Here is a 22,496-nt window from a genome sequence, read left to right as displayed (position 1 = left end):
ATACAAAAAAATTAACTGAGGAGGGTGGCACATGCCTGTAATCCCAGCTACACGGGAGGCTGAAGAGGGAGGCTCACTTGAGTCTGGGGAGATTGAGGCTTCAATGAGCTGTGATTGAACCACTATCTTCCATCCTGGCCAACAGAGTGAGACGCTGTCTCAAAAAATTAATTAATTAAAATAAAAATAAATTAAAATTTTAAAAAACAGAAGACGTGGGCTTACGCATGGTCACACATCCAGCTAGTGGCAGAACTATACCACAAGCTAGTAGGAAGAGCTGAATCGAGGTCTTCTAGTATACTTCCTTCTATTAAGCTCCCATTTTCCAAACGTGAAGCATTTGGTTTCTTCATAGCATTTCCAGATGAGAGAAACTGGTTGAATTCATTCTCACCATTTGCAGAGTTTGGGAGTTATTGTATGGAAGCAATATAATGTCATAATTAAGAAGACAAGCTCTGGAGGCTGACTCCCTATGTGCAAATCCTGGTTCTCCATTCATCAACTGTCCGAACAAATTACCTAATGTCCCTGTGCCTCAGTTTCCTCATCTGTAAAAGGGGAATAATAATGGTATATAACTCAGAGGTTGGTGTAAGAATGGAATGTGTTGGTACATGTAAAGCACTTAGACCAATATCTGGCATTTAGTAAACATAGAATGTTAGCTGTCACCATTAACATCATATTTCACTAGAATGTAACAAAAGTAACCAATAATACAGCTCCTTCCCTTGAGGAGTTTACTCACTTCTCAAATGGGACTTCACAGATACATAAAATGCAACTTCCCAAAAAGGACACATGAAGTTGTGTAATGTATAGTAAAGAGTTTGGGTTCTTGCTGGACATGGTGGCTCACGCCTGTAATCCTAGCACTGTGGGAGGCTCAGGCAGGAGGATCACTTGAGGCCAGGAGTTTGAGACCACCTTGGGCAACATAGTGAGACCTCATCTTTACAAAAAATACAAAAATTAGCATGGCATGGTGGTGTACACCTTTAGTCCCAGCTACTTGGGAAGCTGAGGCAGGAGGATCGCTTGAGCCCAGGATTTGGAAGTTACATTGACCCATGAGTATACGGCTGCACTCCAGCCTGGGTGAGGGTAAGACCCTGACTCCAAAAAAGGAAACAAACAAACAAACAAAAAAGAGTTTGGGACTGAGCGCTGTGGCTCATGCATGTAATCTCAGCTCTTTGGGAGACCGAGGCAGGCAGATCACTTGAGGTCAAGAGTTCGAGACCAGCCTGGCCAACATGGTGAAACCCTGTCTCTACTAAAAATACAAAAATCAGCCAGGCATGGTGGCAGGAGCCTGTAATCCCAGCTACTTGGGATGCTGAGGTGGGAGGATCGCTTGAACCTGAAAGGTGGAGGTTGCAGTGAGCCGAGATCACACCACTGCACTCCAGCCTGGGTGACAGAGCAAGACTCCGCCTCAAGAAAAATAATTTGGGTTCTCAAGTCAGACAGACAGAGTTTCAATCCTAACAGAGCACTTGATGGCTATATGACCTTGGGCAGTCCCAATCTGACTGTATTGTCTGAGCCTCGGCACTGAAGTAAGCTTTCAGAGTTGTTGAGGGGATGCAAGCATGTAGAACAGTGTCTGACACACTGGAAAGCCCTCAAAAAACTGGTTGTCAGTTATTACCTGAGCACCTTGCTCTCTCCAGCTCAGCAGGGGCCCTATCCCAATGCTGCCTCTTTTCCCTGATCAGGGAGAAACTGCAGAAGCATGGGGTGTGTATCCGGGTCCTGGGCGATCTGCACTTGTTACCCTTGGATCTCCAGGAGCTGATTGCACAAGCTGTACAGGCCACAAAGAACTACAACAAGTAAGTTCTCAGATTTCCCTGTAGGGAGCTGTTTTAATATTTGATTCCCTGCTGGCTTTAGGGAGACGTCCTGGGCTTTTCTTGGTCTAGATTGGTGCAACGGGCAATGAGAGAGTAGGCTGAGCAGCTTAGAGACTTTCTCCTTCTGACTGCAGGGCACACCAGACATGATTCTGCAATAACATGTTATATGTGTGTATACTGGCACATACGCATAGTTTCTCTTTCCTCCTTTCTGTGCATACCCCCCACCAAGTAAATGTGTATGTGTATATATGTATATATGTTTTTACTTGACAGGGGATGGGGTCAGAATACAGCAGTTCTTATCCCTGTCTTTGAAGACAGATCCTTCAAGAAATTCTTTTTCTGTTCCACTCCTTTAACCTATGGATAGGATGACCTTGGGAGGTCATACAGACCTACAGGGGAATAGAATTCAATAATCCAAACTCCGTGATGTTTGAAACATAACATGTATTTTGGCAATGGACTTATTTTACATCAAACCTCCTTCCTATTTTCCTTTGTTTGTGCCAATGTCACAGTGGGGTCTTCCTCTGAAAGCCAATGTACAGTAGAAGGGGAGAGGGTTAGGAGGGCAATAGGAGCTATTTAGTGGCTGGGCACAGTGTCTCACACCTGTAATCCTAGGCGGGTGGATCACCTGAGGTCAGGAGTTCAAGACTAGCCTGGCCAACATGGTGAAACCCTGTCTCTACTAAAAATACAAAAATTAGCTGGGCATAGTGGTGCACGCCTGTAATCCCAGCTACTTGGGAGGCTGAGGCAGAAGAATCGCTTGAACCCAGGAGGCAGAGGTTGCAATGAGTTGAGATCACGCCACTGCACTCCAGCCTGGGCAACAAGAGCAAAACTCTGTCTCAAAAAAAAAAAAAAAAAAGGAGCCATTTAGTATTTGTCTTATTATAAAACTAGTTACATGTTTATTCCAAGAAAACTTGGAAACCACAAAAAATTCATAATTTCACCTTTCAGAGGTATCCATGGTTAACATTTGGTGTGTATTTGTTTTTCTAGGGAAAGGCTGGAAGGGCTGCTCTGTAATCAGTGACTTCAGTCATCAGTCCCTGTCCCCCTTTGGTAAATTATTCTCTTCTTCCCTCTTCAGGTGTTTCCTGAATGTCTGTTTTGCATACACATCCCGTCATGAGATCAGCAATGCTGTGAGAGAGATGGCGTGGGGGGTGGAGCAAGGCCTGTTGGATCCCAGGTATCCCGAGTTGTTTTGCATGGTAATTGCTAAGGAAAACAAGCCTGGGCCAGCATGGCAGCTCATGCCTGTAATCCCAGCACATTAGGAGGTCTAGGTGGGCAGTCCACTTGAGGCAGGCCAGGAGTTCAAGACCAGCCTGGCCAACATGGCAAAACTCCATCTCTTAAACAACAACAAGAAAAAAAACCAGGCCTGTACCAAATCATAAAACCCCTCTGTGCCATGTACTTGGCCAGAGGTCTAATTAGGGGAGTATGTGGAAAGATTTAAGGGGATCTCCCAAATTTAAGAGATTAGGATTGGCTTATTACAACCTGCTTCAGAACTAGAGTTCACCACACACCAAGAAACCCCAGAGAAAGAGCAAAGCAGATGACAAAGCCATGTTATCATTCCTTTGTAAATTACACCCTCCTGGCCCTTTGGTAGTGTTCTTCCAAGAATGACTTTTCGTGAATGCAGTTTGTTGGGGCTAGAGTTCTTTAGGTCTCTCATGTTCTAGTTTCACACAAGATTTAGGTGTTTTTCCTTTCCTTTCCTTTTTCCTTTCCTTTTTCCTTTTTCCTTTCCTTTTTCCTTTCCTTTTTCCTTTCCTTTCCTTTTTCCTTTCCTTTTTCCTTTCCTTTCCTTTTTCCTTTCCTTTCCTTTTTCCTTTCCTTTCCTTTTTCCTTTCCTTTTTCCTTTCCTTTCCTTTTTCCTTTCCTTTCCTTTCCTTTTTCCTTTCCTTTCCTTTCCTTTCCTTTTTCCTTTCCTTTTTCCTTTCCTTTTTCCTTTCCTTTCCTTTCCTTTTTCCTTTCCTTTCCTTTCCTTTTTCCTTTCCTTTCCTTTCCTTTTTCCTTTCCTTTCCTTTCCTTTCCTTTCCTTTTTCCTTTCCTTTCCTTTCCTTTCCTTTCCTTTCCTTTCTTGTCGCCCAGGCTGGAGTCCAGTGATGTGATCTCAGGTCACTGCAACCTCCACCTCCCAGGTTCAAGCAATTCTTCTACCTCAGCCTCCCAAGTAGCTGGGGCTACAGGCGTGTGCCACCATGCACGGCTGATTTTTGTATTTTTAGTCGAGACGGGTCTCACCATATTGGCCAGGCTGGTCTCGAACTCCTGACCTCATGATCCATCCGCCTCAGCCTCCCAAAGTGTTGAGATTACAGGGTGAGCCACCACGCCCGGCCAATTCAGGTATTTTTCAAAAAGAAAATTATTAATTGTTGTCAACATAGTGGAATCCTAATTATTAGAGCTGGAGGGACTTTTGAAGCCATTTAAATATTTGGTCCCTCTCATGTTATTATTCATATAACTTTCAATATTTGTAAACTAATAGCAATAATATAATAACAGTAGCAAAAAATAACCCAGGAGATGTGTTGTGTTCTGTATTTCGTTAAGTCATTAACCTTATGTGTGACAGATTCAAGGCTGTTATCCATGTTGTAGATAAGAAAACTGAGTTCAGCATTGAAGTGACTTGCCCAGTGTTACGCTACTAGTAAGTGCTAGAGCTGGGACTCATATCTAAAGCTGTTCGATTTTAGGATTCTTATCCTTTACCTCTATTATGTGGGATCTTGGGAACCAGGACGTTTTCTGGTTCTCTTCCCAATTTGATTGTCCTAGGAAACTAGATTAAAAATCAAAAAGTTTACTTGGTGAGAATAGAATTAGATAAAAAGGAAAGGAGACAGTTTTTGAGGCTATTTTATGAATGCCTCTCCTTCCTAACAGCTGGGTGACATTTCTCTGTCACATAGTTCATTCATTCAACAAATATTTTATTTTTATTTATTTATTTATTTATTTTGAGACGGAGTCTCGCTCTGTCTCCAGGCTAGAGTACAATGGCATGATCTTGGCTCACTGCAGCCTCGGCCTCCTGGGTTCCAGCAGTTCCTCCACCTCAGCTTCCCAAGTAGCTGGGATTATAGGCGCACACCACCACGCCCAGCTAATTTTTTGTACTTTTTAGTAGAGATGGGGTTTCACCATTTTGGCCAGGCTGGTCTCAAACTCCCGACCTCAAGTGATCTGTCTGCCTCAGCCTCCCAAAGTGCTGGGATTCCAGGCGTGAGCCATCACTCCTGGCCTATTTTTATTTTTATTTTGAGACAGGGACTCGCTCTATCACCCAGGTTGGAGTGCAGTGGTGTGATCTCAGCCCACTGTAGTCTGTGCCTCCCAGGCTCAAGCAACCCTCCCACTTCAACCTTCCAAGTAGCTGGGACTACAGCTGTGTGCCACCATGCTCAGCTAATTCTTTTTTTGGAGACAGAGTCTCTTGCCCAGGCTGGAGTGCAGTGGTGCAATCTTGGCTCACTGCAACCTTCGCATCCTGGGCTCAAGCGATTCTTCTGCTTCAGCCTTCCGAGTAGCTGGGATTACAGTGGCATGTCACCATGTCCAGCTAATTTTTGTATTTTAGTAGAGACGGGGTTTCACTATGTTGACCAGGCTGGTCTCTAACTCCCAACCTCAGGTAATCCACCCACCTCAGCCTCCCAAAGTACTGGGACTATAGGCACGAACCACCATACCTGGCCAGTTGGCTAAATTTTTTTTTTTTTTTTTTTTTTTCCTTTGAGACAGAGTCTTGCTCTGTCGCCCAGGCTGGGGTGCAGTGGTGTGATCTTGGCTCACTGCAAGCTCTGCCTCCCAGGTTCACGCCATTCTCCTGCCTCAGCCTCCCGGAGTAGCTGGGACTACAGGCGCCCGCCACCTCGCCCGGCTAGTTTTTTGTATTTTTTTAGTAGAGACGGGGTTTCACCGTGTGTTAGCCAGGATGGTCTCGATCTCCTGACCTCGTGATCCGCCCGTCTCGGCCTCCCAAAGTGCTGGGATTACAGGCTTGAGCCACCGCGCCCGGCCACAATTCAAATATTTTTTAAGTGTGCACTATAGGTAGGCACATTGGTGTACATAGGGGATAAAAATACATATTTCCTGCCTCATGGAGCTCTGGTAAAAGAAAAAAAACATTAATGAAGATTATACAAGTTAGCATAAAATTATAATGGTGACAACTGGTATAAAGGCAGTGGTGCATGGTACAACAAGAATTTTTCTTTCTGAATTTTTTTTGTTTTGTTTTGTTTTTGTTTTTTTGTTTTGAGACAGTGCCTCTCTCTGTCGCCCAGACTAGAGTACAGTGGCGTGATCTTGGCTCACTGTAACCTCCATCTCCCAGGTTCAAGTGATTCTCCTACTTCAGCCTCCCAAATAGCTGGGATTACAGGCAGCCACCCCCATGCCCGGCTAATTTTTGTATTTTTTAGTTGAGATGAGGTTTCACCATCTTGGCCAGGCTGGTCTCAAACTCCTGACCTCAAATGATCCACCAACCTTGGTCTCCCATAATGCTGGGATTACAGGCGTGAGCCATCTCGCCTGACCCTTTTTTTTTTTTTTTTTTAGCTTTTTTACCCGACTTGCAAGCTAAACAAGAATTTATAATAAAAACAATGGACCCAGTAGGGAAGGCTCCCTGAGAAAATGATAAGTGATCTAAGGAGGAAGAATAAGCAGTAACTAGGGTAAGAGGCAGGAGAGTGAGGAGTTCCTTGATTGCTGAAAAGTTACTGGAACAATTTAAGTAGAGAATACCTGGAAGGCGCTTGGATTATGGTGGTGGTGGTAAAGTGGTGCTGGTAGTGGTGCTGACGTAATAGACTATGTGAAGAGTTACGAAGTAGCAGCCGGGTGTGGTGGTAATCCCAGCACTTTGGGAGGCCGAGGTAGGTGGATCACCTGAGGTCAGGAGTTCAAGACCAACCTGGCCAACATGGTGAACCCCTGTCTCTACTAAAAATACAAAAAACAGTGTGGTGGCATGCACCTGTAGTCTCAGCTACTCGGGAGGCTGAGGCAGAAGAATTGCTTGAACCTAGGAGGCAGAGGTTGCAGAGAGCCAAGATCACACCCCTGCATTCCAGCCTGGATGACAAAGTGAGACTCTGTCTCAAAAAAAAAAAAAAAAGTTATGAAGTAGCTAAAATCAATAGGATTTAATTGACTGACTCTGGGGAAAGAAGTGTTAAGGGTGTCTCCAGAGTTTTAGACTTATATTACAATGAATAGTGGTGCCCTTCACCGTGCTAGGTAACCCTGAAAGAAAATCCAGGAGTTTGGTTTTGGATATCCCGTACATGTTGAACAGAGATGTCAGTTCAACAATTCAGAGAGGGGTTGGTATAGTCAGGTCAACAGTTCAGACAGGGTTTATCTCTGTCACCAGTATGGAAGCCATCTGTGTGTAAGGCAACCTGAGCAAAGAGGGGATGACAAAGCTAAGGAGAGTCTGTCTATCTGCCTATTTATCTATTTAGAGATGGTCTCACGCTGTCTCCTAGGCTGGAGTGCAGTGGGGCAATCAAAGCTCACTGCAGCCTGGAACTCCTGGTCTCAAAGGAGCCTCTCAAGTACCTACTACTACAGGCTTGCACCACCGTGCCCAGCTAACTTTTTGTATTTATTTTTTGTAAAAACAGGGTCTGACTTTGTTGCCCAGGATGGTCTTGAACTCCTGGCCTCAAGTGGTCTTCCTGCCCTGGCCTCCCAAAATGCTGAGATTACAGGTGTGAGTCACTCTGCCCTGCCTGCAAAGGAGTGAATGAGAAGAAGAGAGAGCCTAGGATGGTGTTTTTGAGGAACTCTGCCCTTTACTGGCTGGGTGGAGGAGAATAAACTTTATAAGCAAAAAAACAAAACAAAACACACACACAGAAAAGCAGGAAGAAAACCAGGGCAGCCAGCATTAAATAAGCCAAGAAAAGAGGGAGTGTGTTGGTGTAGGTTGGGAAGGGGTAGGGCACCTGTGGAAACAGTGGTGTCAAATGCTGTAAAGAGGCCAATTAAGATGTAGAGTGAAAATTAGCTGTTGGTAAAACAAGAGACTGGTGGAGTTGACGGGGAGCAGGCAGGAGGATGAGACAGAAAAGGGGTATAGAAATAGAAGCATGTTTTTGATAATTTTAAAATTCTTAGTTTGGAGGTAGTTTCATATTTTTGTGCTTTATAATGAATATGTTTCAAATGTTCTTGTGTGTATGAAATAAATATTAAGGGACAAGTGTTGACTTGAGTGAAAGAAAGCCATTTGACAAGCAGATCTAATATGCATTATGCCTAGGACTCTGATCTTGACTCCTAGTCCAGCATGCTCTACCCTCATACCACATTGCAGTAACCACTGACCTTATCTCCTGCTTCTTGTCCAGCAAGTTTTTCCATATCCTTCTCTGTCCTGCATGGCTTAGTAACTTGCCTCTATGGGGTTAGTTATGCAGACAGGGTGTGGGCTGGGCAGTATCACCAGGGTCAGGAGGCCAATATCTCAACCCACCAACTCCTGAAACTTGGTGTGCTCAGACTGGGCTAATCAGGGCCTGAGGCGATATACTTTATATTATTCAAATTTAGACAAACCTACATTTATAACAAAGTCAGTGCATTAATTACAATTAGGTTCTATGCTTCGAATAGCTGGAATTTTCCTGATTTCTCACTATCACCATCCAACTCCTCATTCTTATTTCTTCCAGGGTGTGTGTGTGTGTGTGTGTGTGTATGTATATATTTTTGTTTTTTTGTTTCTTTGAGATAGAGTCTTGCTCTGTTGCCCAGGGTGAAATGCAGTGGCGTGGTCTCAGCTCACTGCAACCTCCACCTTACGTAGTTCAAGTGATTCTCGTGCCTCAGCCTCCTGAGTAGCTAGGATTACAGGCACACACCACCACACCTGGATTTTTTTTTTTGAGATGGAGTTTCGCTCTGTTACTCAGGCTGCAGTGCAGTGGCGCGATCTCGGCTCACTGCAACCTCTGCCTCTCGGGTTCACGCCATTTTCCTACCTCAGCCTCCTAAGTAGCTGGGACTACAGGGGTCTGCCACCACGCCTGGCTAATTTTTTTGTGTTTTTAGTAGAAACGGGGTTTCACCATGTTAGCCAGGCTGGTCTCAATCTCCTGATCTCGCGATCTGCCCTCCTCAGCCTCCCAAAGTGCTGGGATCACACCCAGCTATTTTTTTTGTATTTAGTAGAGATGGGGTTTCACCATGTTGACCAGGCTGATCTCGAACTCCTGACCTCAAGTGATCTGCCCACCTTGGCCTCCAAAAGTCCTGGGATTACAGGTGTGAGCCATAGCACCTGGCCTGTTTTGTTTTGTTTTTGAGACAGGGTTTCACTCTGTTGCTGAGGCTGAAGTGCAGTGGTATGAACATGGCTCACTGCAGCCTAGACCTCCTGGGCTCAAGAGATCCTCCACCTCAGCTTCCTGAGTATTTGGGACCACAGGTGCCTCCTACCACATCTGGCTAATTTTTTGACTTCTTTGTAGAGACAGGGTCTTGCCATGTTGTCCAGGCTAGTCTCAAACTCCTGGGCTCAAGTGATCCTCCTGCTTTGGCTTCCCAAAGTGCTGGGATTACAGGTTTGAACCACTGCACCTGACCCAGGTATATATGTATATTTTTAGCAGTTAAATTAATAGATTGTTTTGTGAGTCTGGAAATTATAGAAGAAGGAACTAGATTGAGACCGAAGGATAGTTAATAAATTCTATTCCACCGTGTTACATTGAATGGGCTACTTGACTCCCTGTAGGCCTCTGTCTTTCTTATAAAACAATAGTGTTAGGCCGGGCACGGTGGCTCAAGCCTGTAATCCCAGCACTTTGGGAGGCCGAGACGGGCGGATCATGAGGTCAGGAGATCGAGACCATCCTGGCTAACACGGTGAAACCCTGTCTCCACTAAAAATACAAAAAAAAACTAGCCGGGCGAGGTGGCGGGCGCCTGTAGTCCCAGCTACTCCGGAGGCTGAGGCAGGAGAATGGTGTAAACCCGGGAGGCAGAGCTTGCAGTGAGCTGAGATCTGGCCACTGCACTCCAGCCTGGGAGACAGAGCCAGACTCTGTCTCAAAAAACAAAACAAAACAAAACAAAACAATAGTGTTAATAGTAATTGCTAACACTTACTGAGCATTTACTGTGTTCCAAGCATTAAGTATTCCACATACATTTATCCTTAGACCCTATAAGGTATATACTGTTTCTATGCCCATTTTAAAGATGAGAATACTGAGACATGGAGAGGAAAAGTAACTTGTGCAAGTTTACATAGTTGGCAAACCTTGGGGCCAAGATTTCAACCTGGCTTCAGAGCCTGTATTCTCATTCACTGTGGTATATTGACTTCCTCACAGAAAAGTTGAAATGAACAATAAGGCAGTAAAAAAGAAAAAATTAGATGGGCATGGTGGCTTATGCCTATTATCCCAGGATTTTGGAAGGCTGAGGCAGGAAGATCGCTTGAGCCCTGGAGTTTGAGACCAGCCCTGACAACACGGCAAGACCCTGTCTCTACAAAAATAAAACAGTTAGCTGACTGTGCCGGCACACGCCTGTAGCTACTTGGGAGGCCGAGTGAGGAGGATTACTTGAGCCCAGCAGGTCGAGGTTGCAATGAGCTGTGGTTGCGCCATTACTCTCTAGCCTGAACAACAGAGTGAAACCCTGTCTCAAACACAGACACACACACACACACACACACACGCTCACTTTTGACATAAGTATTTACAACACATGAAGTCACATAATGAATAGTTTATACTTTGACTCATGCTTTTTTCATTCAGTGTTATGAGTACTTTTCCATGACCCATGTTTTTGTTTTTTTTTTTTTTTTTGAGACGGAGTCTTGCTTTGTCATCCAGGCTGGAGTGCAGTGGCACCATCTCGGCTCACTGCAAGCTCCACCTCCTGGGTTCACGCCATTCTCCTGCCTCAGCCTCCAAGTAGCTGGGACTACAGGCAAGCACCGCCACGCCTGGTTAATTTTTTGTATTTTTAGTAGAGACAGGGTTTCACCGTGTTAGCCAGGATGGTCTCCATCTCCTGACCTCGTGATCCGCCCACCTCGGCCTCCCAAAGTGCTGGGATTACAGGCATGAGCCACCGCGCCCGGCCTGACCCATGTTTTTAATAATTCTTCATATCATTATTTATAATGGCTGTAAAATATATCTTGCATTAATTTATTTAACCAGTCTTCTATTTGTTGGGTATATAGGCAGTTTCTAATATTTCATTATTACAAATAATGCCACAATTAAATATTTGACTGAACTTGCTGCATTTTTTATTGTTTCCTCAGGATCTGAGTTTGAAAGTGCTCATTTCACCTTATTCTTGCCAAGATTTTTTAAATGTAAACTGTTTTGATCAGGTGCAGTGGCTCACACCTGTGATCCAGCACTTTGGGTGGCTGAGGCGGGTTGGATCGCTTGAGCTCATGAGTTCGAGACCAGCCTGGGCAAAATGGTGAAACCCCCATCTCTAAAAGTACAGAAATTAGCTGGGTGTGGTGGTATGCACCTGTAGTCACAGCTACTTGGGAGGCTGAGGTGGAAGGATGGCTTGAGCCCAGGAGGCTGAGGTTGCAGTAAGCCAAGATCATATCACTGCATTCCAGCCTGGCTAACAGCCAGATCCTGTCTCAAAAAACAAAACAAGAAAACCTATTCTCAGAGATAAAAATGAATATTTTACCATTATTTAATGTAAATCATTTCTGAAAAGTCTTCACATAGACAACTTTAACTCACCATTCCATTTAGTGATGGATTTTTGTTGGCCATAGTCTACAGATGTTCCATTTTGATTTTGTCAGTTTCATCTTTCCATCCACCTTAGAGCTGCCCCCACCCTTTTTTTTTTTTGAGACAGAGTCTACTATATCACCCAGGCTGGAATGCACTGGCACAATCTCAGCTTTTTCCATGAGAATTCTGCCCACTGCCTAAAGTAGGTAGAAGAAACTCTTTGCAGATAAATTGTAAACTCAGAGATACTGAGTCTCTGAAGTCACACTGCAAGTTGGTGGGACTGAAAATAATTTATTATTATTATTATTATTATTATTATTATTATTATTATTATTATTTGTATAGCACTTTTTAGTTCCCAAAGTGCGCTCAAATCTATTATTTCATTTGATTTGACCCTCATGATAACCTATAAGGTGGATAGGACAAATGGGCCCTTTTTTTTTTTCCTTTTAATTACATTTATTTTAATGCTGAATTTACTCCCCTGCCATAAGTTTTGTTTCTTCAGTTTCTTCTGGGATATCTTTTTCTTCTGGGCAACCTCTTCTGGTTTAGGAACAATCTGTTCCTTTTCAGTAAGGATCATCTCAATGTGGCAAGGAGAGCTCATGTATGGGTTAATCCAACCATGAGCCGGGCGCGGTGGCTCAAGCCTGTAATCCCAGCACTTTGGGAGGCTGAGGTGGGCGGATCACGAGGTCAGGAGATCGAGACCATGCTGGCTAACACGGTGAAACCCCGTCTCTACTAAAAATACAAAAACTAGCCAGGTGAGGTGGCGGGCGCCTGTAGTCCCAGCTACTCCGGAGGCTGAGGCAGGAGAATGGCATAAACCCGGGAGGCAGAGCTTGCAGTGAGCTGAGATCCGGCCACTGCACTCCAGTCCGGGCGACAGAGCGAGACTCCGCCTCAACAAAAAAAAAAAAAAAAAAAAAAAAATCCAACCATGAGCTCTGTAGGTCCAGTGGCACATCTTAGGTGCTTTGTTCACTTGGATATGCTCAGTGACCAGAGAATCTACATCTAAACCCTTAAGTTCAGCATTACTCTCTGCATTTTTAAGCATGTGCAGCAAAAATTCAGCACTGTTTTTGGGCCACCGACCTTGTGTCCAGCCCCACTGCTTGGCCTGGGCACACCTGCCAACTCCACCATTGTAACCTCGGAATGGTACACACTGTTTTTGTAAAGTGACATCTTTGAGATACTTCGTGGCTTTTCGTATATGCATACCCTTGATGGCCTGCAGTTTCACAAGTGTTCTTAAAAGTGAACACGAAGATTGGAACCTCTTGATTTGCATGATATCGTGGGTTTCTCCGGGTTAAATGAACCATTTTCACAGATTACCTCAGGCCGCTTAGGGAAAGAGCAAATGGGCCCATTTTAAAGATAAGAGAATGAGAAATTATATGGATTGTACACGGTCTCACAACTTGGAGAATTAAGACCACGCTGCCAAGACAAGACTAGACTCTCAGATTACCAGAGAAATCTGAACCAGAGCCCTTCTTACTGTTCAATTATAAGTGAATACTGTTTCCTCTGTGATGATAAGGAAAATAAAGCTCTCTCTATGGTTTGCCTTAAGAGGACTGAGAGAGACGAGTAACTTGGCCGGGTGCAGTGGCTCACACCTGTAATCCCAGCACTTTGGGAGGCCGAGGAAGGCAGATCACTTGAGGTCAGGAGTTCAAGACCAGCCTGGCCAACATGGTGAAACCCTATCTTTACTAAAAGTACAAAAATTAGCTGGACATGGTGGTGGCTGCTTGTAGTCCCAGCTACTTGGGAGGCTGCGGCAAGAGAATCGCTTGAACCCGAGAGGTGGAGGTTGCAGTGAGCCGAGATTGTGCCACTGCACTCCAGCCTGGGTGACAGAGCAAGACTCTATCTCCAAAAAAAAAAAGAGATGAATAACTTGCCTAAAGACACACAACTAGTAAGCGTAGAGTCTGGTTTTGAACACTCAGCCCAGATCTTTCTGCTTTCCTGACCATGCATCCAGAAGCATGTTCCCACCAAGAAATTTTGTCTTCTGGACCCTTTCCAAGATGCAACTCTTAACTACCTGGACATTCTGAATTCTGCTTCTGGGTAGTTGGTAGGACAGGTAAACAGCATTCGTGGAGCCAGCAGACACCAGCCATGCCCTCTTTCTGTAGACAGGATAGTTTTACCTCAGATAAATGCTTCCATTCACCAGTTTTCTTCAATTCTGTCTCCTTTCTGACCATCTGTGTGCTTGGGAAAGTAGCTCTTATCAAACACAGGAGGACTGATCATATTGCTATTTATTTAAAATCCTGAGTAATGTGGAATTTTTGCAATGTTTCGGGGTCCATATGACTTAACTAAGGTTTTAAAAATAAATTAGCTGAGCATGGTGTTGCACACCTGTGGTCCCAGCTACCTGGGAAGCTGAGGTGGGAGGATTGCTTGAGCATGGAAGATGGAGGTAGCAGTGAGCTGAGATCACACCACTGCAGTCCAGTCTGGGCAACAGAGGGAGACCCTGTCTGGAAAAAAAAATGTTTTGTGTTTTTGTGTTTTGAGACAGAGCCTTGCTCTGTCACTCAGACTGGAGTTCAGTGGCGTAATCTGGGCTTACTGCAACCTCCACCTCCCGGGTTCCAGTGATTCTCCTGCTTCAACCTCCCGAGTATCTGGGACTACAGGCATATGCCACCACACCTGGCTAATTTTTGTACTTTTGGTAGAGATGGGGTTTCACCTTGTTGGCCAGGCTGGTCTTCAACTCCTGATTGCAGGTGATCTGCCTGCCTCAGCCTCCCAAAGTACCGGGATTACAGGCATGAGTCACCACGCCTGGCCAAAAAAGGTATTTACACAAATTCAAACAATAACAGAAGTGCATAAAGTAAAAAGAGAGTCTTTTCTTCCTTATCCAATCCACTGTTAATAGTATGATGTGTCTTTTTAGACTTTGTTCTTTGTTTATGTGTACTTATATGCATGTGTGAATGTTTGAATGTGTGTGTATGTGTGTTTTATACTATATATTTTCTGAAACTTGCCTTTTATATTTAACATTAGATTTTGGACATCTTTCCAAATCAGTGCATTTCGATTATCTTTATTTTTAGAATGCAGTTGCATAGTATTTCATCACATACTGGGTCATAGGATATATGTATTTTAGAAAACAAGATGTTTTAAGCAAAAGACAACAGATATTCTTGTGGGTGCATCTGGTTTTGGGCCTGAGGCTAAATGACTTTCAGCAAATTATTCATCTTTGAGCCTCAGTTTCCTTATCTATAAAATGAGGATAGAAATACCTTATGTATCTGCTGAGCATGGTGGCTCATGCCTGTAATCCCAGCAGTTTTGGAGGCCAAGGCAGGCGGATCACTAGGTCAGGAGATCGAGACCATCCTGGCTAATACGGTGAAACCTTGTCTCTACTAAAAATACAAAAAAAAAAAAAAAAAAAAATTAACTGGGTGCCTATAGTCCCAGCTACTCGGGAGGCTGAGGCAGGATAATGGCGTGAACCCAGGAGGAGGAGCTTGCAGTGAGCCAAGATCGTGCCACTGTACTTCAGTCTGGGGAACAGTGTGAGACTCTGGCTCAAAAAAAAAAAGAAATACCTTATGTATCAGAACAGGTGGAAAAAGGCAGAAAATAAAAAAAGAGAGAAAAGAAAGAATTTTACATTGTATTCTCTTTAAAAAATGAAATACCTTATGTAGTTGTGAAGATTTAAATTCATTCATTAATTTAGCAAACATTTGTTGAGGGCCTTCAGTGTATCACATAGTATTGGCTAGTGTATTTGGTGGTATTGTATAAACTGGGAAGCCTGTGTATGGAAGTTCACCATGAGAATACTACAGAAAGAGAATACTACAGGATGTGTGCCTCTCTTTGTCTCCTCTTGCTCCCCTTAGTGATATCTCTGAGTCTCTGCTTGATAAGTGCCTCTATACCAACCACTCTCCTCACCCTGACATCTTGATACGGACTTCTGGAGAAGTGCGGCTGAGTGACTTCTTGCTATGGCAGGTTGGTCATTTCCAAGTACTATTATGTGTGTGTCATGGGGAAAACCAACTGTATCCACAGAATGGATTAGAGTGGTCCATCCCCACTCCCAGACAGGCTGGGGCCAGAGTACTTCAGGGGAAAGCTAAAATCTGGAGAAGCATCTCTAGGCTGTGTCTGATAATATTTGATGTCCATTCCTCATCTGTCGCTGGCTTTGTGAATCCAACTGTAGTGAAAACTTCATTGTGCCCCTATTCAAGGAATGGGACTTCTGTCTTGCATCCCTCAGCATAAGCTCTTGCCTTGGTAACCTGCCAGGGACCCTAGCCCCTCTGGGTTAGAAGCTTGCCTTGCAGTTACTAGTCCCTCCTCTTCAGGATAAAGGGCCATAGCTATGCAAACGTGGTCCATGAGGGATATAAACAACATGCAAACACTCAAGTTTCCATCCCCTGTTAACTTGGTCCCTGGATAGCACATAACTAGGGGAAGTCCTTGTTCTAGGAGAGGTTGGAGGGAGAGACTCCATTTGGAAGCAGCTCACATGATAAAGCTCCAGAAATTTTGATGGACCACAATCTTAAAAATGAGCTAACGCGGGGCATGGTGGCTCACGCCTGTAATCCCAGCACTTTGGGAGGCTGAGGCAGGCGGATCACTTGAGGTCAGGAGTTTGACACCAGTCCAGCCAACATGGTGAACACCCCTGTCTCTACTAAAAATACAAAAATTAGCCTGGCAGGCGCCTGTAGTCCCAGCTACTTAGGTGACTGAGGTGGGAGAATCACTTGAATCCAGGAGGCGGAGGTTGCAGTGAGGCGAGATCGTGCCACTGCACTCCAGCCTGGGCAACAGTGAGACTCTGTCGGGAAAAAAAAGTGCAATGTGCACCTATTGGTTCTGTGGCCCACTGTGCTGCTCAGATCACGTTTGGGAAGTTTACAGATAGGCTGAATTTTAAGAGACTACAGAGTCAGTTACTTAGTGTACAGATTAGTTACACTGAAAAACTTGAGGACTTACTGGAAGAGGCCAAACTGGAAAGCAAGTAATTTCATGTCTTATAAAAAATGAGGAAAGGATAGTGGTCTGGAAAAGGGAAGTAAGTGACAATGTATTCCCTTGTAAAAAAATGTTGAGTTCCTTCTATATTCTGGAAATATAGCAGTGACCGAGTCAGAAATGATCCTTACTGTCTTGAAACTTATAGTTTGCTAGCAAAGACAAACTCTGAACAAATCATTACAACCTTGGGAACTGATAACAGGCAGCTCTAATCTAGCCTTGAAATATTTGAAAGAATGTCACTTTGAAGAAGAAACAAACCTGTTCCAGAAAAAATACCTGGGACCTTGGTAGAAGTTGTAGGGAAGGTGACATTGGTTTAGCATAAAAAGCCAAACAGGCTATCTGACAACTAGTAATCCCCCATGATGTACTGAATTCCTCACCACTAGAGATATCAGGCAGTGGCTGTCAAGAGTGTTCCAAGAGGGATTCTTCATCAGTGATTATTATTAAAGTACACCTGGCTCTTTGCTATACATATGTTATCTCATTTAATCTAAACAGTACCCAAAAATTAGGTATTTCTATTACCCAGTTTTACATTTGAGGAATCTCAGGCCCAGGTGAAATTACCCCTGCTCGAACAAATGGTAAATGGTTGGAGCCAAAATTCAAAGCCAGGCAGTCTGGCTCCAGAGCCTATGCTCTCAACCACTGTGCCCTGCTGCTGCTACTTAAAAATAACGGTGGCAGCTACCATTTGTTCCTTGCTGACCTTTATCAGACAGTATGTCTTCCAGATGCCCTCTAAGGGCCAAGAGCCAATAACATAATCCAGATGTTATTTCATAGTCCTAAAATTGGCTCTTAGAAAAATCCTGGTGGAAATGTTGATCTAGTCTCGTTTTAGTTCTGCTTTGCCACAGGCAGGTGATCTGGCTGCCTCAAGTGACTCCTCCTCCTACTAGTGAGTGAATCAGGGCCAGCAGCAGCTGCAGCTACAGCTCAAGATGCCTGTACCATTCTCATCTCAGGGCTTCTGGGTCCTGCTTAGCCTGCTTTTTCCTTGGAGGACTGACCAGGGGTGCGGCCCAGCAACATGTTACTAAATCATACTCTCCTCCCTTCCTTTCCCAGACCTCTCACTCCTGCCTGGTGTTCCAGCCTGTTCTGTGGCCAGAGTATACATTTTGGAACCTCTTCGAGGCCATCCTGCAGTTCCAGATGAACCATAGCGTGCTTCAGGTAAGAAAGAGTTCAGGGCTGGCCAGATGGGATGGGATGGAAGAAAAGATTAGTTAGCACTGATTGACAACCACCTTACTATATACCAGGCACTTCCTAATAAGATGATAATGATGGTAGTAGCTACCACCTACTTGGTATCTACTACTTGTCAGGCACTGCGAACATTTTACATGCTGCGTCTCATTTAATGTTCCCAAGAACCCAATGAGAGAAGTCTTTTTTTTTTTTTTTTTTTTTGTTGAGACAGAGTCTTGCTCTGTCGCCGGGGCTGGAGTGCTGTGGCCGGATCTCAGCTCACTGCAAGCTCCGCCTCCCGGGTTTACGCCATTCTCCTGCCTCAGCCTCCGGAGTAGCTGGGACTACAGGCGCCCGCCACGTCGCCCGGCTAGTTTTTTGTATTTTTAGTAGAGACGGGGTTTCACCGTGTTAGCCAGGATGGTCTCGATCTCCTGACCTCGTGATCCGCCCGTCTCGGCCTCCCAAAGTGCTGGGATTACAGGCTTGAGCCACCGCGCCCGGCCGAGAGAAGTCTTATTAGCCCCTCCCTTATGTAAGTAAGCAAATAGAAATGATTTAGTTAAGGACACATAATCAGTAAGAGGTTGGAATAGGATTTAAGCTACAGGTCTTTTATCTTTTAAAGACTTAGGAGGAAAAGGCTTCTCAGAGAAATTGGCCATTATTCCTTTAAAGTATTACCCTAATAAAAGATTGTAGCAGTAGGAATTAAGAACTAAATGGCATTGTCTTTCCATTGTGTAAAACTATGTTGTGTCAAGACTTGAAGTTTGACTTTCAGTTTTCATCACCAAATCTTGAAACAGGTTTTATTAGCAGGTAGAGTCACCTGTATATGCTTAGGTCTCTTTATAATAATAGTAGTGGTAGCTAACATATTGAGGATCTACAAGGGCACTTAGGTGTAAGTTTTCTTATTTAACCTAACAACCCAGCAGGTTTGGTGTCCTCATTTTTCATATATGGAACCAGAGGGACAGAGAGACTTAAGTAACTGTCCCAAGGAATCTGAATTTTATTTTATCTTATTTATTTATTTTGAGATGGAGTTTTGCTCTTGTTGCCCAGGCCGGAGTATAGTGGCGTGATCTGGGCTCACTGCAACCTCCCCCTCCCAGGTTCGAACGATTCTCCTGTCTCAGCCTCCCAACTAGCTGGTATTATAGGCGCCCGCCACCATGCCTAGCTAATTTTTGTATTTTCAGTAGAGACAGTGTTTCACCATGTTGGCCAGGCTGGTCTCAAACTCCTAACTTCAAGGTGATCTGCCCACCTCAGCCTCCCAAAGTGCTGGGATTACAGGCGTGAGCCACCGCGTCCATCCTAAGGAACCTGAATTTTAAAATCAAAGCTGGTGCTGCTTCTTGAGTCTGGAGAGATAATGCCGGGAGGAAATAATGATGTGAGTCAGGGATTCTTAATCTCCTTGGGATTGGGGGTCCCTTTGGAGAGTCTAATGAAAGCCACAGACCATCTCCTTAGAAAAACTGCAGATCACTCAAATGTGGAAATTTGTATAGAATTGTAAACTTATCATGGAAACACATAGAATACTTTTTCTTTTTTTTTTTTTTTTTTTTTGAGATGGAGTTTCACGCTTGTGGCCAAGGCTAGAGTGCAGTGGTGCAGTCTTGGCTCAACGCAACCTCCACCTCCCAGGTTCAAGTGATTCTCCTGCCTCAGCTTCCCGAGTAGCTGGGATTACAGGCATGTGCCACCACTCCTGTATTTTTAGTAGAGATGTATTTTTAGTAGAGATGGGGTTTCTCCATGTTAGTCAGGCTGGTCTCAAACTCCTTACCTCAGGTGGTCTGCCCACCTTGGCTTCCCAAAGTGATGGGATTACAGGCATGAGCTGCCATGCCTGGCCACACATAGAATACAAAGGGGTTCACACAACTGCTGAAATCTGCCCCTGAATCCCAAGTCCATAACTCCTAGTATAAGTCAATCAAATCACAAAGACTTGATCATGTATTTAATTACTTAGTCTCAGAATATGAGGAAATTGAAAGAAGTTTAGAATTAGTGAAAAGAAAAACAGCAAAAGCACAATTATCTACTGCCAGTGGGAATATCAGATTTTTCATATGACCAAAGATCCCTCTAAAAACTAAAACTTTCTCCTTTTTTGATGGAAAAATTTCTAAAATGTATCTTGTACATAATTCATTGACATCTATATACCAGGCACTTGCTAATAATGATGATGATTAGGATAATCACATTCTATTTTTTATTTTTTTTTAGAAACAGGGTCTCACTCTGTTGCCCAGGCTGGAGTGCAGTTGTGCAACTTTTGTTTACTGCAGCCTCCCGAGTAGCTAGGACTATGGGCACACACCACCATGCCTGGCTAATTTTTGTATTTTTTGTAGAGATAAGTTCTCACTATGTTGCCCAGGCTGGTCATGAACACTTAAGCTCAAGTGATCCTTCTGCTTCGGCCTCCCCAAGTGCTAGGATTACAGACATGAGCCACCATGCCTGGCTGTCATATTCTAATGATTATGATAATAATAATTATCTTTAAATACTTCACTGTACAACAATACTCTTGAGGGGTAGGGCTGTTTGCTCTAAGTTAGATGGTCCCAGAATACCTGGGTTTGAGATTTCATGTATATTTTTCTGTGTCCTCCCTCTTTAATTTCCTACTGCTATCAACAGTTAATTTTGACAGTATCTCTCCTCTTCCATAGTATTTACTGTTTTAAATTGGCTATAGACAAGGAAACCAGTTAGTCAAGCTTGTTGGAATTTTGTATATAAAATGAGAGTGAATTGGCTCTGCATGAAGCCCAGAGGAGCTTGGTGCATGAGTTTTTGTGTTTTTATCTCTACTTGGGCTGCTCAGATGTCTTTTATAGTAATTTCACATTTCTCAGATACTTTGCACATGGTTGTCAGAGGAGTTAACTCAAGTTTCATTCATTCCGTAAGTATTTATTGAGTAGTATGAATCAGGCACTGTGTTAGGCACAAGGAGAGTCAATAGTTAGCCAGACGGACAAGATCTCTACTTTTGTGGAACTTGTATTCTTGAGGAGACAGAAATAAACAAGTAAACAAATATATAAGTTCCGATTGTAATAAGGCAGTGAAGAATACAGAGAGATGTGCTAGAAAGTAATGAAGAGAATGCAAAGAGACTGAGGTTAAAGTTCGGGTCTTGGAAGACCAAAAAGGAGGTCAGTGTGCCAAGGGAGAAGGGCATGAAATGAGACTAGAGTCAGACCTTGGCTAATACAGAGCCTTGTAGGTCATGGTAACAAAGCTGAAGGACTTTCATCAGGGGATGACAGGATCTGAGTTGCATTTTGTAAAAATCATTCAGAATTTTCAAGGGGCTGGAGTTAAAGCCAAGAGACAGAACTCCTGCAGTAGTCCAGGTGAGAGAGGATGTGCCTCGAGGTAGGGTGGTGGCAGTAAGGAAGGGGAGGAGTGAAGATGGGATAAAAACAAACGTTGAAATAGAAACAAGTGAAACTAACTATATCAAGGTGATAACATAACTCCCCAGAGAAAGGAATTAATTCAGCTTACCTGAACACAGTTCTCTGCTATTCATCTTTAGTGGAATTTCTTCTCAGGATAATACAAACTGCAACACAAACTTAAACATTACTTAAGAGGTTTATTGTTAGTGGCAATGTTGATAATGTAATTATGAAACTTTTGTTTCTTTCTTTATTTTAGAAACGGAGTTTCGCTCTTGTTGCCCAGGCTGGAATGCAATGGCGCGATCTCGGCTCACTGCAACCTCTGCCTCCCGGGTTCAAGCGATTCTCCTGCCTCAGCCTCCCGAGTGGCTGGGATTACAGGCATGCGCCACCATACCTGGCTAATTTTATATTTTTAGTAGAGATGGGGTTTCTCCATGTTGGTCGGGCTGGTCTCAAACCCCCGACCTCAGGTGATCTGCCAGCCTCGACCTCCCAAAGTGCTGGGATTACAGGCATGAACCACCTCACCCAGCCTGAAACTCTTGTTTCTTGTAGGCTAAAGCAAATAAGTACAAATAATAATGTTATTAGGAACGAAGACACATAGGTTGTGGCCATAGCAATTGGTTGTATAGTTCTGCTGTTTCCTGGGATGGGGTGAGAGGTGTTTGAGGTCAACTATTAAGTGTTCCATTTTTACCTATGGATCATATTTGCAAACTTTTTTTTTTGAGACGGAATCTCGCTCTGTCGCTGGAACACAGTGGCACAATCTTGGCTCACTGCAACCTCTGCCTCCCATGTAGCTGGGACTACAGGCACATGCTGCCACGCTCAGCTAATTTTTGTACTTTTAGTAGAAACAGGGTTTCACCATGTTGGCCAGGCTGGTCTCAAAATCCTGACCTCAGGTGATCCACCCGCCTTGGCCTCCGAAAGTACTAGGATTACAGGCGTGAGCCACTGCGCCTGTCCTATATTTGCAAACTTTTATTGAACTCTTAACCACATGTCAGGCATCCTTTCAGTAAATTCTATGAACTGCTTTAAGGCAGATACTATGATTATTGCCTGTTTTTAGAGCAAGG

General features: G+C 44.0%; 1 protein-coding gene across 6 annotated transcripts in view; it reads left to right on the top strand.

Annotated features, from left to right (window-relative positions):
• Positions 1-22,496, top strand: part of DHDDS (dehydrodolichyl diphosphate synthase subunit) — a 48,021-nt gene that overhangs the window by 13,512 nt on the left and 12,013 nt on the right. For 4 of the 6 annotated variants that reach the window (XM_026455954.1, XM_026455952.1, XM_023219551.2 and 1 more), the window contains exons 5-8: positions 1,728-1,844; positions 2,977-3,078; positions 15,592-15,706; positions 17,834-17,941. In XM_026455954.1, the coding sequence (XP_026311739.1) occupies positions 1,728-1,844; positions 2,977-3,078; positions 15,592-15,706; positions 17,834-17,941 (442 nt within the window). The remainder of the gene's footprint in view (positions 1-1,727; positions 1,845-2,976; positions 3,079-15,591; positions 15,707-17,833; positions 17,942-22,496) is intronic. The other 2 variants (XM_026455956.1, XM_026455955.1) reach the window with 1 other exon arrangement.

The sequence above is a fragment of the Piliocolobus tephrosceles genome, chromosome 1, assembly GCF_002776525.5.
Source record: "Piliocolobus tephrosceles isolate RC106 chromosome 1, ASM277652v3, whole genome shotgun sequence".
Taxonomy (NCBI): Eukaryota; Metazoa; Chordata; class Mammalia; order Primates; family Cercopithecidae; genus Piliocolobus; species Piliocolobus tephrosceles.
Note: the sequence above shows the minus strand (reverse complement) of the source record. Positions and strands in the feature narration are given on the sequence as shown.